General features: G+C 36.8%; 1 protein-coding gene across 4 annotated transcripts in view; it reads left to right on the forward strand.

Annotated features, from left to right (window-relative positions):
* ADGRB3 (adhesion G protein-coupled receptor B3) overlaps positions 1–19,758 on the forward strand; it is a 722,049-nt gene that overhangs the window by 547,287 nt on the left and 155,004 nt on the right. For all 4 annotated transcript variants that reach the window (XM_073905165.1, XM_073905166.1, XM_073905164.1 and 1 more), the window contains one exon: positions 19,186–19,312. In XM_073905165.1, coding sequence (XP_073761266.1) covers positions 19,186–19,312 — 127 coding nt within the window. The remainder of the gene's footprint in view (positions 1–19,185; positions 19,313–19,758) is intronic.

The raw sequence follows: 19,758 nt of genomic DNA on the forward strand, positions 1-19,758 counted from the left end.
ATATCTCCCATGTCTTAATTTCTAAAAGAGTGCATATCCTCAGAAGAAAATGCATTTCCTCAAAAGATACTTCTTAATTACAAATGGAAGAAGTGGGGAAATACAGCCAGTGCAGTCTAACCAAGTGATCAGAGTCAACATCACCAGGAGTAAGACCTAAGCATATGATGGATCTCCTGATATGATGTACCAAGAAAGACAAAACATCATTTCTGTTACATTCCTGTCAAAAATACATAACCTCATTCTACACTTAAGAAAATGCACACATACTTAAATTGAGGGCCATTTTACAAAATAAGTGATCAGCACTCTTCACAGTTGTCAGGATCATGAAAAACAAGAACTGTCCCAGATTGAAGACTGAGGGGACTTACCAACTAAGTGCATTGCAGGATTCTGGATTGGATGCTGGATCACAAAAGGGACATTAGAAGTACAATGGGTGAATTTCAAATATGGTTTATAGATTAGTTAATAGTATATGCTAATGTTAATTTCATGACTTAGATTAATTATACTGTAGTTATGTCAAATTAACATATTGGAGACAGCTGGGTAAGGATATACAGGAATTCTATACTATTTTTGCAACATTTTTGTGTCTAAAATTATTTCAAAATGTTAAAAAAGAGGCAACACATAAATTATGATTCTTCCCATTTCCTTTTTTTCTTAGTCCTAGCTTCAAAAAAAAGGGGGTAATGAACATAAACATAAATATAATTCAGCCTCTTCATCTTATGAGATGTTTATTGCTTTCAAAAGTTAGGTATTTTCTTTTCAGGAATATATTAATTGGACTCAAGCTTTTTTCTTAAATAGTTGTAAGACCTATAAGACAACTAATGTAGCCTATCCCCATGATTCTCATTAGAGACATTTTAAAGACTTCAGTGGGTGGAAAATTGCCAGAGCTTATTAGTAGTGGTCTTGTCCATTCTCTCATTGTAATATTCTTAGGGCTGATTTAAAGATCTCCTCTTACCATGAAAATTTCTCTCATTTTTGTTCAAGGGGGAGGAGTGTGAGTCTTTCACACAATGAAATACTCTCTTAGGTCCTGATAATCCTCAAACAGAATGTTGTTAACCCTGTAATTCTTTAAAGGTGGCCTAGATTGTTACAATGAATGAATCAGTCTGAACTGATTTAGCTGCCTTAACTACTTTCTAGAATGCAAAGATTATTTTCAAAATTTCTACTGGCATAGGAGACTATAATCTAAATAAATGTGTGTTTCAGCATCAGAGTATTTTTTTTTTAGGATTTATTTATTTTGGGGTTGAGGAAAGAAGGGGAGAGAGACCCTCCAGCAGACTCCCTGCTGAGTGTAAAGCCCTGGAGCTGGGCTCAATTTCACAACCCTGAGATCATGATGTGACCTGAGCTGAAGTCAAGAGTTGGGCGTTTAACTGACTGAGCCACTCAGGTGCCCCCTGAGTATCATTTTCATCTTCCCAAAAGTCTAGTAAATGCCTGACAATAGTAGGCACTTTATTAAGAGGATGTATGGAAGGCCCTAAGCTAAAGAATTTGCTTGATTGAGAGGCTCTAATGGGTCTAAACAGAACTGCTTTCCATCTCCAAAGACTGCTGCCTGGGGTCATTTGCATTTGAATACCTAGAGTTAGTGAGAAAATTTGCTTAAGACTGATTCAAGATCCGGGTTCCTATTGAGAAGCTAAGTAATTTGAAGGGCTTTTAACACCTTGTTAAAGGAAGAGTCACCCACAGGGCCTTGCTGGGATTATCAGTGGGTGTTCCTGATGCTGTCCACCTAGACAAAGGAGATCGCACATGTAAGACGCACATGTAAGTAAGGCTGAGCCAACACTCAGTGCAGTTAATATGGTAAGACTAGGACTAGGTAATAGTCCATAATCATGGAATCTACTGTGAGAGACCAGAGAAAAGAGAGAACATTGGGATTTAGAGTCCCTTGAGCAAGGCCATTCCAAGTATGCATGAAATGAAACCCTGGGAGTATCAGTTCTGTAGAAACAGAAATGTAGCCTAGATAGACCTAGAAAAGTCCTATGGAGTCCCAAGACAAAGTATCTGCTGGAACAAAATAACTGGAAAGAGACCACCCATTGCTTGTGGAGCAACAGTGATCAGAATTAAGGGACACATGGGGTGCCTGGGTGGCTCAGTTGGTTAAACGTCTGACCCTTGATTAAGGCTCAGGTCATGATCTCAGGATCATGAGATCAAGCCCCACATCAAGCTTCAAGTTCAGCAGGGAGTCTGCTTGAGATGCTCTCTCTCCCTCTCCCCATCCCTCTACCATGCGTGTACATGTACACACTCTCTTTCTCTTTCTCTCAGAATAAATAAATAAATCTTAAAAAAAAAAAGAATTAAGGGACAGAAGATTGCACTGGCTTTAATGTTTAAATGATGCTCTTCAGGGGACGCCTGGGTGGCTCAGTCGTTAAGTGTCTGCTTTCAGTTCAGGTCATGATCCTGGGGTCCTGGGTTTGAGTCCCACATCGGGCTCCCTGCTCAGCGGGAAGCCTCCTTCTCCCTCTCCCACTCCCGCTGCTTGTGTTCCCTCTCTCGCTGTCTCTCTGACAAATAAAATCTTTATAAAAAAATAATAAATGATACTCTTCGGTGGATAATATCAGCTCTCAATCAACAGAGGAACTGAATGCCTTTGGATTTAGAGATGAAGAGGACACAGAGCTGCCGGCCTTGCTGCCAACTTGTAGCCTGTCTTGTCCTGAAACCATGAAGGTGCAGTTAAAAAAACAAAATTCAACTGATTAAATTTAAAGATCAAGTTGGCTTTATTCAGTGATTTATGAATCAGGCAGCATCCCATTTAGCAAATAGAAGGGAGCTCTGAGGAACAATACAACTCTGGAAGACTTCTGTAAACAGAAAGTATGAAGGGACAAGGAAAGAGTCGATTGTATCAGGCAAACTCACCGTTCTTTAGGGAACAAAGAGAGTCAGTCAGTGTATTACATCACTAGTGCTAGCCAGGAAATTCCAGACTGACTGGTTAAGATTACATTCCTAGGGGAGATTAAATTTGCAATTTGGTTAGGTATTAAGACCCCTTTCGATGATGTGGGCTTAGAACAAGTTATTCTGTTATGGGCCTGTTGTCTCTTTTTTAGCAAGGCTTATTGAGGAAAAAAGGAAAAGACACTCAAGTGGTGTGATTCTAATTCCTGGAACAATAGGGGTACTTGAATCGCCATGCCCTCTTTCAGCCACTGTTTCCAGTCCAGCTTAACAATATGAAAAGAATGTACCTCAGCTTCTCCGAGTCCTGGGTGGGTGGAGTAGATGCCTCATCCAGAAGGGGTCTCACTAAAGACTCCTCTGGAGACAGCAGCAATGTGGTCCTCATTAGCATGGATGACCCTTCTGGAGACCTGGCAGCAGTCACTGAGAAGAGAAGGGGCTTATCATTACTGTCCTGAAGGCCAGTAAGGACTGGCTTCTTTACCTCAAGGCTCTAAAACCCATCTGTACAATGATTGCAATTAAACCTGTATAGGGGGACAATGATTTTTATGAAGTGATAGGCAGCACACAGAAAACTGGCAAAACCCAGCCTTGAGCATCTGTTTTTCCTGTCCCTTATTCCTGAGTGTTGCAGTCATAAATTATCTATAGTTCAGTAACATGGCTGATAAGGAAAGCTGTGTGATACAGTAGGAATGCAGTGTTTTGTTCAAGGTGGCCTAAGCTACAAGGCAAAGAAGCAGTATGTCACCCACTGTCCCATGGGCTACAGCACATCTCAGCTCTGGTCCCACAGGGCCTTTGATTTTGCTGAAAGATGAAGTGGGAGTGGATGATTTGGTGCTAGTATATTTTCTCCTTTGTGCTGCTAAGATGATTAAAGACCCCAATTTGCTTCTCTTCACAGCCCCCTTGGCTGCCAGTTGGAAGAGTTCTCTGTCCTTGAATCCTTCCTGAGTTGTATCTGAGAGTGAGATTTGAATCTGGCAGAATTAAGAGTGGTGGGCTACTATAGCTTCTCCCCACCCTCATCCCTTTGGAGCTAGATAAGTATTTAATTAAAAAAAAAAAAGAATGAGGGGCACCTGGGTGGTTCAGTCAGCTAAGCCTCTGACTCTTGATTTTGCTCAGGTCATGAAGTCAGGTCATGATCTCAGGGTTGTGAGATCAAACCCCGCATTGGGCTCCGCACTGGGCATGGAGCTTGCTTAAGATTCTCTCTCTCTTTCTCCCTCTGTCTTCCCCCCCAAAAAATAAAATAAAATAAACAAAAATAAAAATAAATGAAAAGACTATGATGTAGGTGATGGGGAATTTGGTTCAGAGTATCTGACTTGTACACAGGGACACAAGACCCTTTAATATCCAGGAGATGGTTTTGAGTTACTTCTTTTTGCACTTAACATTAATATATTTGGGTGGGCACATAAAAACCTCATTTCCACGTGTTAAAAAGATCAAGGTCTTTTAAGCCTTACGTTGTAAAACAAAGCAGTCATTGTTCTATTGATATGAAAGCTTTTGTTCAAAGTGGTTCACAAGTACTTGTAGTTGAATATTTGAACCCCTTAATGCCATGACTGAGTCTGGTACCAAAAGAAGCTACTCATATTTTAATAACAGTCCAATCTTAGAATCCATTAGTAATATTTTCCCCATTCATGTCAGGATTCTATATACACTGCAGCCCTAGACAGTTTATGTCCCAGTGTAGATGTATAAACAGGAATCACTTCAGTCTGTACTTTGGCTCTCTGGGAAGAAAGAGTAAAGAAAAGAGCAGCTGAGTAACAGTGAACAATAGTCTTTTCTATGGTGTCATATAAGATTTGAAAGAAAATCTAATTCATAAGGATATGAATAAATGAATTACTGCAAGGATATCTATATTCAGAAGCTAAAAGAAATCACACAGAACTACTGGAATATAGACAGGGGACTCCAAAAGCAAGTTCTTTCTTTTTCCTGTTCTTTTATGCTTGACTTTCCAAGAAGAATCTGTTGCCTTTATAGGCAATAGATTTGTTCCACAAGACTGGTAGCAAAAGGAGCCTAATTAGGTGAAGAGAGCTCAGAAGGGGGAAAGAAGTAGCACTCACTAGAAGAAGTTGGAGCCAGTGAGAATTTGTGGGGTCACCCACAATGGATTTTCTGAACATCTACTGAGTTCTTCAGTATTTTCCCAAAGCATCACTTAGTTCATGAAATATCCTTACTCTCACTTGGAGGTACCATGGATTTCTATCAGCATTTGTCTCACGTATTAAAAGGTCCAGAAACCACCTTAGTAATATAAAACTACTGCTCCAGAATGTAGTTATTATACTTCCCAGGGCTGTTGTTGAACCTGTGTTTGTCCCTGGGAATGGCCACAGTTAAACTCCAGAACACTGAAGATACATTTAATGGCCTGAATTAGAGAAGTGTGAACATAAGTAATTTGTTTCTTTGTGTTAAAATTGCAAAGTTGGAAATTGTGCAAAATAAATTTTCTGTACCACTCTGAGAATAACCAGTCTTTATACCAGTCTTCCCAAATTTATCCTCAATAGGAAAATTTCTTATTTCCTGGGGTTTTCTATGTATTCTAGATAGTTGGCTACAAAACTAGGTTATTTATATTGTGGAACATTATGTTGATGTCTGATTCTCTTTAGAGAACTTGGAGTCCTCTTCTCCACTTGAAATTTACTTCAGTGGTGGATAATGTGTAACAACTATTCTTCATAAAATTTATCAACTAAATATAGCAGACATATTTATGTTTTAACTTTTTTTTAATATGATTGACTATGGTTAAGAGAAAAACAGAATAACTGAAGGATACAATGAACACAACTGCAGTCTGCAGCTTTACTAAAAGATTATGTAACTCATAGGTAAATGGCATGATGTCCTTGGTTTTTATGACTGAATCAGTAAGCAAAATTTAAAGTAGTGGTTGAACAACTTCACTATCTATGTGGATTATTAATGTTCACATCTTTAGACATAACTTGAGCTATGCTTTCTTGTCACCAAGAAATGTCAAAATTCCCTGAGATTCTGCAGACTTTACCTAATAAGAATAATACTATAACATATATTGTTCTATATGTATAACGTACATTATAGTAATAGGTCTGCAGCCATCAGAAATGAGATATGAAGATGGGAGAAGAAGCAGGGCTTTATATTAGTGATGCTATATTAATTATGACAGAGAAGGCTTTTCTATTACAAGCTTCATTTTTAAGATGCTTGAAACTTTCCCACAGGAATTTTTCTCATGACAGGTTTTTTGGGTTTCTTTCCCCCCTAGTAATGAAAATGAGATTGGTTTTTAATGTTTTGAAAGATTTTATCTGGGAATAAAAGTGTTTTTCTATCCATTAGAACATTTTTTTTAGGTACTTTACTTTCTGAAACCTCAAAACAAATAGCTTTTTAATGACCTTCAAACTTGTCTCCAGTGAAGAAGTTTAGTGCCTTTGGTGTATTAGGCAGTTTGATTTGCAAATAATTAAATTACAAGCATTACCCAATGCTTCCTCTGCAAATTATTGTGTCCCCAAATAGCAGTTAGCCCACTGCACCTTACAAATGAGGGAAACTTGCAATTAGTCGGTCAGTTACTGAAAATTAGCCATTCCTAGCATGTAAGTGTTGTGGGTACAGTTTTTATAAGTGCTAAAAAGGAAATGAGAGCTGAAAATTAGTTGTTGAATACTGACATGGCATATTCAAATATAAGTGAGTCCTGCTAACAAAGGAGAGACAGCAGTGTCAAGCCGAAACAGTGGCCTATGTGATCCACTTTTGTTTAAAATGTCACTAAGACAGAATCACCTCATTCTCTGGGCTCAACAGATTGAGAGCCACTCAGGAGATGCAAGGTTGAGATCCAAAACAGGAAAGGGCTTGACTGCTCATTAAAATGTTAATTATGCCATGGAGGGCTCAGTACTGTCCTTCAACCATGAATTTTCACTGCTTGCCTTATTAATGTAGAAAGTAACCATAGTTCCAGAGGAGCAGCAAGGTAAGAAGATAGGATACACATGTATTCAGGTATGTGGCAACATGTGTTTCTTTAAATGCCAGACTTTTGAGAAATGGACTCACAGAGTTCTTTCCTTGTCACCACAGCACTAGCCACACACCTACAGTTTCTAATTGTGTTCTAGGTTTTGGAATTTTCTTAGGTGGGGATGGACAAGCTGTATATTTGTCTCCATTGTACTTGAGGGCAGAGACTATGTTTGTCTTTCAATCTTTGAAATCTCTATGCCTGGTACAAAAAAGGCAGGAAAACATTTTATATAAATTTACCAATGTAGGAGGTTAAAGCAGAATTTCGTATTCTCCAAATTATGAAAGTCAGTACTTTAGGGTGTCTACATCAGTCCCTAAAAAGCCCTAATTTCACCTACCCATAAACTAGAATACTGCCCTTTCAAATTTATTCATGAGAATTTAAAAATCAACCTAAGGGGGCGCCTGGGTGGCTCAGTTGGTTAAGTGTCAGACTCTTGGTTTCAGCTCAGGTCATTATCTCTTGGGTCAGGAGACTAAGCCCTTGTCTGCCCCTTGCTCAGCGGGGAGTCTGCTTGAGCTTCTCTCCCTCTGCCCCTCCCCTGACTCATGTGTGAGCATGCTCACACACACGCTCTGTCTAAAATAAATAAATATTTTTAAAAAATCAACTTAAGCATTAAGCATCATTAAGCATTGAACTTTAAAAAGTCGTGTTACATAATAATTCAGTTATAGACACTCCTGTCTCTTTATTATCCTTTCTGCATGTGCTACCATTGAGGAATTAAAGCACAGGCTTCCCTTGCTTTTCCAATTGCTGCTCTTAGGTCAAGTTGCCATGTAGTCAACAGTGTATAGCTTGGCAAATAAGTGGTATGAGATGTTCTTCTTAGAACAGTGCTTTCTCTGTGAATCCTTGTCAGCTGTAGCAGCCACTCGACCCTCACTTACCGAACCTCTTTTTGTTTTGTGGGGGTGGGTAATTTATGGCATCCCACAAAAGACATCCATCTTCAAGATCCCTCAATGCCAGAGGTTTGCAGAAATCACTACATTTTTGTAATTTCATGTATTACTACTTTCCACTATACTTATCAGAGCATTTATTTTAAATATTCCTAATATCCAAAGAAAGTACTTTGAATGGAACGTTTTTTATTGATTATTTCATGGTTATGGCAGCGTTTTGGAAGATAGGAAATATTACATCCTTTGAATTTCATGTCAGAGTATGACATGTATTCCTTCCCTGGTAATATATACTTTTCTTCTTCATATTTCACTAGCCCACCCATCATGTAAAATGTGATTTAGCTGTTGGCCGTGTGGTTATATGATCCCAGAAGTTTAGTGATCTTGGGTTCTCTTTCCAATTCTTACACTCTTTATAGTAATAGCAATAACAAAAAATTCATGGTGAAAATCAATTCATACTATCTCTTTCTTCTTCATAGAGGATATTAGTTACTTTATTTCTTTTAACTTTGGGTCTTCCAAACATTACCCTCTTAAACCTGGAAATGTTATGGTGCCACCATAAGAGATAATCTTTTGTGGGTAATCTTGTTCATGTCACTTGACTACTCTGACATGGTTTCTTGTCAATAAAGTGGTATATGTGATCATCACAATATATTGCATTTATTTAGGAATCTTAACTTTTAGAAATATGATTTTCATTCCCACTAATAATGCCTAGCTCATATATCCACTAAACAAATAACTGATGAAAATATCCATTATCTTCAGTTTTATCAGCACAGTATCTCTATAAGATAGGTAGAACATGCAACTGTCTAATTTTATAAATGAGAACACTGAGTCCCAGAGTACGCTAGGGATTTCCTCCGGATAATAGCACTCTGGTCTGGTGCAGCTGAAACAAGAAGCCAAGTTTCCCATTGCCATATCTGTGACTTAAACAAACAACCCCCCCCACACACACACCACAAAGACTCTGCGGATAAAGATATTTGTTTTCCCATAGATTCTATAGATGATGTAAAAGGGGAGGAAAATTGGCAAGCTCTTTTGAAACTTGTCACAAGCAAATTCAAAGTGTAATTTTAATTAGAAGGAAAAAAAACCTGATGAACAGTTATTCTAATATTTACTGAAGCCATTATTATAAAGTTTAATTTGGTGCATGTACTTATCTCTGTCTTCACGTAGGTACAAAATGTTGGCAGCATGGCTTTTATTGAATGAGCTTTTTCACTTTAAACACTGCAATGCTGGGATATTGAGTAGTTTTTAAAGAATTCAATAGTTGCAAATGAGTGATATTGGAACTGGTACAAAGTTACTTGAATAAATATATGACTATGAACCACTTGGTTGTGAACAGATTATTTTCTTAGTTTGTATTTTAATTGAATCCAGTTTTTCATATGCAGACCACTTTATTTCATTTCTGTGTGTTTGTGTATGGTAACACTTTGTTCTGCCACTCCAATCATTTCCATTTCCTTTCTACTAATATCCAGGTCCCCAAATTGTACATATTACACTGAGGAAGTGAGCAGAGAAGCATTACCCTAATATTCAAGGTTCCCTTTGTCAGAGTTCTAAGAATATCATGTCATCCAAGTAGTCATTTAAACTATATATATGTCCAACAATTTTTGCATTTTCTACATAGGCAATGATGAATCATATTTTTGAAGTATGATTAACTCTTCAAGATTTAAAATTTCTGTTTTTTGAAACTAATAACTCTGATATCAAAATCACATATTCCCAGCTTTATCTTGGAAACAAAGCATCAGGATTTTGAGTGAATTAAACTTCAACCTCTAATTGATGTCTTAGTTTCACACCTTAACAGTAAGTTGTTGAGATCTATCCTTTCACTTGGGTTAACATCATAGACCTATGCTCAAATTTTTAACTTAAAAAACAGCTAACCTGTGACCCAGTGCCAGAAGTATGACTAGATCAGTTTACAGCCAGGCCACATCACAATTATAATTTCAATTGGAATGGGGGGAAAAAGCTGTATAATACAAATAGCTGCCTAAGATGCTTACTCAGTGATTCTGCTGTTGAATGTTTTTGTGCCAGAGTTTTAGCCTATAGAAAACTGCTGTGAATCATAGGTGTACCTCTTATAGTGTTTTAGGAAATACTTTTGGCAAATAATGCTTAATAGTATAGTGATTTGATTTAGAGGTATTAAGATCTATGGAAGAATTCACAACTCATATAATTTCTTCACAAGGTATTGTTGGGGGGGAAGACTTTCCTCTGCCCTTCAAGGTCTTTTTAGCTGGACTAAGAATCAAATAGATATGAGACAGATTAGCAGGAGAAAGTAAAATGTAATTTCTTCTGTACAGAGAATCCACACAGACATGGAATTCCAAAGACAGTCAAATGAGGTATCTGTATAATCCTGAACTAGGGAGAAGGGGGTAGGGATCTGGAACTTCAAAGGGAAGGAACACACTTCACAGGAAGATGAAAAAGAGTTAATGTAAACAAATGTTTGCTGGGATACTCAGAAACAATGGCACATAAAAGACTCTGAGATTTTAATTCTCAAAATGCAGTGACTGTTTCTGAGCACTGTCGCTGTGTGTTCTGAACTCTGGTTATATGCTTTCATTGTATCTGCCTCTGACTGAGAGAACAGAGAAAGGAGAATCTGCTTTGAAGTCTTGTAGACTTGGGTTCAATTCCTGGCACAGCCCTTTACCAGTTGGGCCACCTAGCATAGCCACAATCTCTTGGCTCCATTTATTTCTTTTAAACATATAACAGTAAAGCCAGAGGTAGGCAGTCCAGAGCTTGCATGGTTATTATACAGATTGAGATATCCAGGCAACTTCTAACCCCAGGCTCTTATAGCTCTTGGGTCCTCATGATTCTAGATGGAGGCATTAGGTCTATTTGTCTCAATATTCCTACCTGGGAAAATCACAACAATATCTACCTTGATATTTTGATCTGGGATTTAAAAAATATATATATTTAAAATATCTACTATAACACATAACATTGAGTTACTCTATAAATGTTAGCTTTTATTTTCATTAGTGTGATTATTATTTGCCTATTGACTAATTAATGATGGCAGCTAGCATATTTTAACCTTTAATTATTAATAAATCATGGTGAAGATATTTATACATATTCATAACCCAGTAGATTGGCCTCCTTAATGTTATTTCTTCCCATACTTTTTTCTACTCTTATTATTTCCAATTTTAAAATAATAGCATAAAAAGATAGTAGTTGGCCCACTTTATCAGTTTTGTTTTTGTTTTGCTGTTGAGTTACAGGAATTATGTATGTGTTTTGGATTTTAACCTCTTACCAGATCTATGGCTAGCAAATATTTTCTCCCATTCTATAGGTTGCCTTTTCACTCTAGTATTTGTTTCCTTTTTTGCACAGAAGCTTTTTAGTTTGATACAATCCACTTGTCTAGTTTTGCTTTTGTTGCCTGTACTTTGGGAATGGTAATTACCAGGGCCTGGGGAGAGGAGGAAATGGAGAGTTTCTATTTAACAGGTATTAAATTTCAGTTATACACAATGAATAACTTCTAGAAATCTGATGTACAACATTGTGCCTATATAGTCAATACTGTATTGTGCATTTAAAAAATTAAGAAGATAGATCTCATTTTAAGTGTTCTTACCACAATTTAAGAAGTAAATAAATAAATACAAGCTATTACTGGCAATAAAACTGGTACTACCATTCTTGTAAATGATGTTCAGTGACCCTTAAGGGCAGCATGTTTTTGGTTTTAATGTGTATTTTATGACAGAGGGGCAGTGACACTACACCTGCAAGATAATTTCCACTAAAGCTCTCAAACTCCAAAAGACAAAGTGCAAATCTAGTGTGTCCACAAAATAACCTATCTCAGTGTCTGCATATTAGATGCTGAATAAATATTTGTTAAATAAAAAAATGAATTAATAGTGCAGAAAAGTCCAACTTTTTATATCAGGTCAAAATCTATACTGGGTATTTATTCAACAAATATTTATTCAGCATCTACTATGTGTCAGACACTCTTTTAGGATCTGGGAATACTGAGGTAAAAAAACTTACATTCCAATAAGCAAAGACAAGCAAAAAATAAATTAAAAATACATACATAACGCATTAGATGGGATAAGTGCTAGGGGCAGCAACAGATCAGGGTAAAGACAAAGGATATATGAGAAATTATTGGATAATGTATCAGTTATTATACAGCAAACCACCTCAAATCTTAGTGACTTAAAACGACAACTATTATTTTGCTCGCAATTGTATGGCTCAGCTGTTTGGTTGAGTTCAGCTGGTTGGTTCTTCTGATTTCATCTGGTGTCATTCATGAAACTGTAGTTCTCTCTGGCAGTTCAACCTGGGGCTGGATGATCTGGTTTGGTTTCATTTACATGTCTGGTAGTTGGTGCTGTCTCTCATACTCAGTGAAGCTCACCTGGGCTACTCCACATGATAGCAGAAAAGATGAGAGAATAGAAACTAAGATCTCTTGAGGCTGAGGCTCGGAAATCACAAATCATTCCCATTGCATTCCTCTTATCAAACCAAGTCACAAGGCTTACCAAGATTCAAAGGAGGAAGAAATAAACTGTACCTTTTGATGGGAAGAATTATATAGAATTCATAGCCATTTTTAACCTACTACTGATGGGGAGTTACTATCTTATATTGGATAATTGGTGACAACAACTCTGGTAGAATGACATAGTGCAGAGACCTACATGATGTGAGGGAGTAAGCAATGTGAATATCTTTGAGGAGTACATTCTGGGCCAAGGCAATTCCCGGCACCAAATGCCAACGTGAGACAACAAAAAGCTCAAAGCCTTTGGAAATGATGGGCAAAAGCAAGTATGTTAGGAGATGAAAGTAGAGAAGCAGTGACAGACCAGATATTACAGGTCCTTATAGGCCATTGTAAGATATGTGTCTTTTACTCCAAGTGAGATCAGGAGAACCACTGACAGAATTTTGAACAGAGTGACATGAATTGACATATGTTTCAACAGGATCTCTCTGGCTGCTGTGTTAACTTGAGGTTAGGTGGCAAGAATGGAAACAAGGAGGACAGTGATGGGATTTACTCAGGCAAGAGATGATGGTTGCTTAGAATAGAAGGGTAGAACTGATGGCATTTTCTGGAATAATTTTTTATAAGGCAGAAAACATATTCTTGGATTTTGTATAGTCTTTCCAACCAGACCCTTCTCAAAGAAAGAAACTATGTTTTTTTTTTTTTTTTTTTTTTTTTTTTTTTAATGTGTCTTCTACTTTAGTGTTTGAAAAGCACTCACTAAATACTTATTGACTGGTTGGTTAGTGAAGACTCAGGTCTTCCTGCTGGAATGAACATAATCATTATAGCATGCTGAATCAGAGTTTGTCATCAAATGATGTTTGAAGACCAAAAACAAATAGATGAGCCTGTTCAGACCCACTGATACACTGCAGATTACATTTCTCCTACATGCTGAAGAACAACAAATGAATTAGAGCTAAGACAATTTGTTTGGATCCATCAGTATTAACAGTCATTTCTTGAAATGTAAATAATCATTAAATTAACTAAACAAACATCATTTAGTCCCTACTAAGTGAAAAGCCGCATGGCAGAGATTCAAAGGCAAACAAGATACAGTTCTCAAAAAACACTGATATTCTAGTATGGCATGGAGAGTGCTAATTTTATAACTAAAGAAAGGGAGATGAATTTATCAACTAATATTCTAGTGTTGGATGAGAAGCATTAACAGACACAGAGGATTGTGGGGGGGGAGATCTAAATATAGAGTATTCCTGGAACTAGTTCATTTCTCTATAACAAATTGGAAATCTAGTGTTTTGGTATAGAGGGGTCACTATTAATTCCAGGCCCAGCACAGTGGATGGTAAGTGCTCTTTCGGGTGGTAGCAAAGCACCTGCTTCTAAATGTCATCCCAATGAATGAAGTATATATGCTTTATGTGGGTGTTACTCTTTATTTATTGTTACATGTATACATACACACACATATATAATATAATATATAATATATATAATGCTATATATATAGACATCATTATGATATAAAATAATTTTTAATAATCTTCCATTGAATCACAATACAGAGAATATCATTTTTAGAAGGAAAAAACAACTTACAACTTTCACCCATTATTGTGTTTTCAGAATTTGGAATTTAAGCTTTTGTATCATCCAGAGCAGTAAATGATCTCACTAAAGAGACAGGAGATGTTTTATGTCATGAAAAATTGGAATAAAATCAATGTTTTTCTTTAATGCATCATAGGATATATTACTTAAATATAGGATATAAACAATACAGTATGACAATCTACCTACCTTCTACTAACTTTATTCATTGATAACTCAGTTTGCTAAAATTGTGATACTAGTGCCACGGTGGTTGCAAGTGTATATATGACATTCAGATATTCTTACAACTTCATAGGACATGTTACATTCTGTTTTAAAAGAGATTGCAGTTAAAACTTAGCATTGAAAACTTCTAGTATGGAAGTAAGAAGCCCAACTTTGCTTCTCACTCTGACTTAAAACAAGTCTCCTAAATTCACCGTACTTCACTTTTCTTATCTATAAAATTAAGTGGTTAGGATAGATCAGTGATTCTCAACCCTGGCTGTACACAGAATCATCTGGGGAGCATTAGGAAAGTAATAATGCCCATGACCTACCCCTCAGGGCTTAATTTTTAAAGGTCTCCAGGTAACTTTAATGTAATCAAGTGTAGAAAACCAATGGGCTAGATGCTCACCAAGGTTACTTCTACCAAACTTTCTAATTTTTTATTCACTGTGTTTTGACATAGTAACAGTTGCTAGAGATAACAATATTTGCAATATTTGCAATGTCCTAAGAAGTCGAAATTACCCTCAAATACTGTTTCAGCTCAAAATTGAGAACATTTGCTCATTTGTACTCTAAAATTTTCTGTACTATGGGAATAATTTACACCGAGAGCCATATAGATATCATTTACTTGGGTGTAACCTATACATTAAAAATAGTATAGATTCACCTAGTTTTTAGAAATTAGTAACTATTATCACTTTATTTCAGTATACACATATGGTAAGAATAGTGTATTCAGAAATTGTGTGTAAATGTTTTGAATTGCCATTGTAGTTATTTTGATTTTGAATAAATGAGCTGTTAATATTCTAAGATAATAAACCTCCTAAGGTGTATAACTTATTCATAATAAATACACATTGATTTATCATGAAACAGAATAGACAGTTTTATAAAAGAATGATTCAAGTGAAATATCTGTTTGTATTGGTATTTCAAAAGATAAAAGTTTGATTTCTTAGAACAGTTTTAAAATGTGTCACTGTAAGCTTTAGCTTTCAGATTTTACTAAACAACTTTTTGTGAAAAAGAACAGATAATTTTTTTCTGTAATCTTAAATACTAGAAAATATAGCCACATGCTATATTATTTAAAGCCCCCATGGAATCAGGAACCCAATGATATACTCCGATCCAGAAAGAAATCAGATAGACTGTTAGGAAATTGGAGAAAGGCCTCAAATAAACATTAAGCTAGAAAGTAATAGATTTTGTGTCTCACATTTTCACAAAATTCTGTGCTTGTGGGTATGTACTTTTGAATACTTGGGATAGGCAGACTCTTCTTCTTTTAGCCAGCCTAATAATAGGAAGAAGGAGAAGAAGTACAGATGACAGCTAACAGCTAACATGAGTGAATGTAGGTGTAACCAACAAATAATGTGCTGGCTGTATGGAATTTCTGCTGGCCTAGTTATTTTTGAAAACTATTTGAAATAAATTTTAATGCCCAGAAAAGATAATTGTGAAAAAGAAATATGTGATTTTTCAGTATAATGTGTATATCTGTATCATCATTCTGTGTTCTCTTCTGACATTGTCAGTCTGTTATTCTTATTATAACTTTAATGTTCCTACATATTTCGTTGTATATGTTTGCCTTATTAATGACAACCTAGACTTAATAACTAAAAATAATTCACAGATACACCATTAATCATAGCATGCAAAAAACTGTGACATTGGAAGAATAATATGACTGCTGCAATATGCTGTCCACATTTTTGAAAACCTTGTTCTTTGCAGACTGGGAAAGTTGTTTTGCTTCACATTAGCTCTATCAAATATCTGTTTGCTTTACAAGAGCTCCCTGAAATCAATCAGACATGTGTATCATGCTTTCAAAGAATTTTGTACAGTAGCAATAAGCTATGAAGTGTTGGAAAATACAGATGACACATACTATAGGTCTTGTAATAATAGTGACATGTATGGTGATTTAGAAACTAATTATAAGAGTTTATATGGTTTTAAAATGTTAAGAGGTTTTATGAAACAATATAAAATATAGCTTGAGAAATGGTATTGTGTTTATTGCTCAGCTCTTGGGATGGACCAAATGTAGAAGTTGGTAGTTACCCGCTTACCTTTCAAGATCTTCTCTGCTATTCATCTGCTCCAAATTCTGATGTTCTCCTATCAGATACATTATTTTGTGTTTTATACCTTGTTTTAAACTGAGAAGAGTACATCACACTATACTCACTCATATTATTTATTTATTTATTTATTTATTTATTTATTTATTTATTTAATCAGATAAAGTCAACAAAGCAATAATAATCCCAAAGAAAGGTAGGGACATAGACTATGTAGCCTCAGGAAGGTACACATGGAAAGGGGCCCAGTGAGATTTGGAGCATTTCATGCTTGGGGAAACCAGTATCACTTTCCAGTTTTGCCCAAGGCTGGGTCAGGTCAGCAATGCAATCATTGTACAAACAAAGTAAATTGACCTACTTTTCTGAAGATGTCATGTAAAATTTACATGATCTTCAGAGTCCAGCATCATTCTATTGAACATAGACTTAATATCTGGTAGTCGATGTTTAGTGATGCTAACATTTTCTTAATTATCTGGATATAAATACATAATTTTGTCTCATATGAGGTCTTATTTCCAGTAAAGTTTTTATTCCTTATTAAGACTTTAAATTGGTTTATTGATCATAGCTACATAATGTGAAAAGTTTAAGTACTAGACTCCATCTTGAAAGCACAGATACTACATTAAAGTAGAGCTGCCATCCAGGATGAAAAATGCAGATGTTGTGTTTTAAAACATGTCAGGTTCTCTTAACTATATCTTTTTTCTTTAAACTTTAATCAACTAAGCTAAATGTTTTTCATTTGGCCTTAACTGTTTGTCTCAAGAAGATAAGAGACAGCTAATGAAATAAATTGAAGGGCTGCTATGGTTAGGTAGAAGTGGAATTTAATACTGTTGCAGTGGGTTGAAGGTATAACTGATACATATTTTTAAATTTGACATAGCTGCATGACATCATGAGAAAGAAAAGAGACCTCCTAATTTTGAATTGATAATACTTAAAAGTATTTAGGTGAGCTTAATTTTTTATGTGGTCCCTCTCAAATACAGTGTATTCCTTCTTAAAAGAATTTATAATTAAGGGCGCCTGGGTGGCTCAGTTGGTTAAGTGACTGTCTTTGGCTCAGGTCATGATCCTGGAGTCTTGGGATAGAGTCCCACATCAGGCTCCCTGCTCAGCAGGGAGTCTGCTTATCCCTCTGACCCTTTTCCCTGTCATGCTCTCTATCTCTCATTCTCTCTCTCTCAAATAAATAAATAAAATCTTTAAAAAAATAAATAAAAAAAGAATTTATAATTAAGATTATTTTGAGTCATGAATATTAATGATACAAAATGACATATATTGAAAACATTGCTTCTAGATACCAAAAAGGATAGTGTGAATTATATTCTGTAGCTCAACTTGGAAGTCCAGCTGTCACAGAGAAGCCTCTCTCATTGAAATATCTCAGAAATAGACTGCATGCATATTTAACCCAATAGCTTTAGGCGTTCAAGGATGGAGTAGGTGAAATCAAAAGTACCACATTCAAAATTATGTGTTATTCGCTTCAAATTTTAGAGTAATTATTAACACAGATAATAATGTGGTTTGAAATTAAAACACACACATACACAGGTTTTGCTAGTTGGAGAGTTTCCATACCAGGGGGAGGAGAGGTGAAAATTGGTGCATTCAGCATATAACACGTGTAATGCTAATAAAGTTGATTGGTTGGACTCTCTAGCTTTTTTTTTTTCTTCCTCTTCCTGTAGAGTAGTTCAGCTGGGGGTGGGAAGGCTCTCCCCCATCTTACCCCCCCTACTAAGAAAGTGTAGGTTGATACCATTTTTATTGTTCTGCTGGGGTGGGAAATAAACCATATGCTTTAGAAATTTGAATGGCTATACCAAAGAGAAAATTGAAGCAGGCCCTCTTTCCCCCTTCCTACCGGACTTTGGGGTAGGGTGATTCCTCCAAATGTCCTAGCAGACTTGGTGTTAGCTTAATGTTTCTACTCCAGGGCAGAGACGCGGGTCAGGAGAAAAAATGTCAAGGGCTTCAGAGGCGTGTTGGGCTGAATGAAGTGTGGAGTGGGAAGCTTATGTCTGAAACCTACCCCTCCCCTGGATACCGGGCAAAGGCAATGAGAGTCGTAACCAGCTGATGCCGCTGCTGCTGCTTCCCGTTTCCAGGGTGAAATTTTCACAGCAGCTAATTCTAAAGGGAGGAAAAAATCCCTAACCAGCAGCGGAAAAGATCCTATCACCCAACCCAAGCTATATAACCTTTTAGGCAGGCTTTTCAGAGAAATCCGCATTTTAAAAGCCAGCATTCACGATCCAAAAATACAGGACGAGAATCAGAGCTGGTATGAAAATCTGAAAAGCCTCTTTACACTCTGAGTGTTTGAAACGATCCGATGAGCATAGGAAGTGGCTGCCAACGCTCTGGCGGCTGCTTGTGCTGCCACCGCCGCCGCTGTTCCTCACAGAGGGCTGGACAGAGCTAGTCCCGGTTTCAGCACCTCCGGCGCTGGACAGCTCTTTGCACGCTGCACCCGCCTGCTTGCTTTTTGCAAACACTCTCGCTTTGCATTACTGGAGATGCATCTAAATTACGTTCTGTTCAACAACAAGTAGATTTTTTTTTTTTTCCTGAACGGGAATTACAGTAGACGATTCTCTCAATTAAACTGCATTTTCTTCTTTACGGATTTGGCCGTCAGGCGTATTTATCCCGATCTCCCCCCCACCCCCCCCTTTGCAGGAACGAGTCTTTGGGAACGTGGTCCACCCAGGGATGTAAAACTGTGCTTACCGATGCATCCCATACGAAATGCTTATGTGATCGTCTCTCTACCTTCGCCATTTTGGCTCAGCAACCTAGAGAAATAGTAAGTAACAAAGGGAAAACAAGGCTTTAATGCAAAGGCAGGGACATTGTGGAGAGTGTTTCTCCAGGGAACTGCATTTTAAAAGGGGAAATGGAAAATGTTGCAGGGTGGCAAAATTGGGTTCGTCTCCTCCTTAGCTACAGTAGCTTGGTAAAATGAATTCTAGTTGGTATGCTGTAACTAAATTCTACTCAATTTTATGTCTTCTAACTTGAAATTTCTGCAGCACAGTTTTGAGGATGTACTCCATCATATTACTAATATGCTGCAAACTTTCAAATAAAAATAAATGCCAACTTAACCTTTATTTTAGAACTGTAAAGCTGGTCTGGGGAATTTGTGAGAATACTGTTGGTGGTAGAATGAAGACCCCAGACACTATAAGTCAAACATATTGCATATCTGCATTGGATATTTTCAGTACAGATTTTCTGGGGGTGTCGTTG

This window comes from Callorhinus ursinus, unplaced genomic scaffold, assembly GCF_003265705.2.
Source record: "Callorhinus ursinus isolate GAN/ISIS: 27379988/994484 unplaced genomic scaffold, GSC_fseal_2.0 scaffold22, whole genome shotgun sequence".
In the NCBI taxonomy this organism is placed as follows: domain Eukaryota; kingdom Metazoa; phylum Chordata; class Mammalia; order Carnivora; family Otariidae; genus Callorhinus; species Callorhinus ursinus.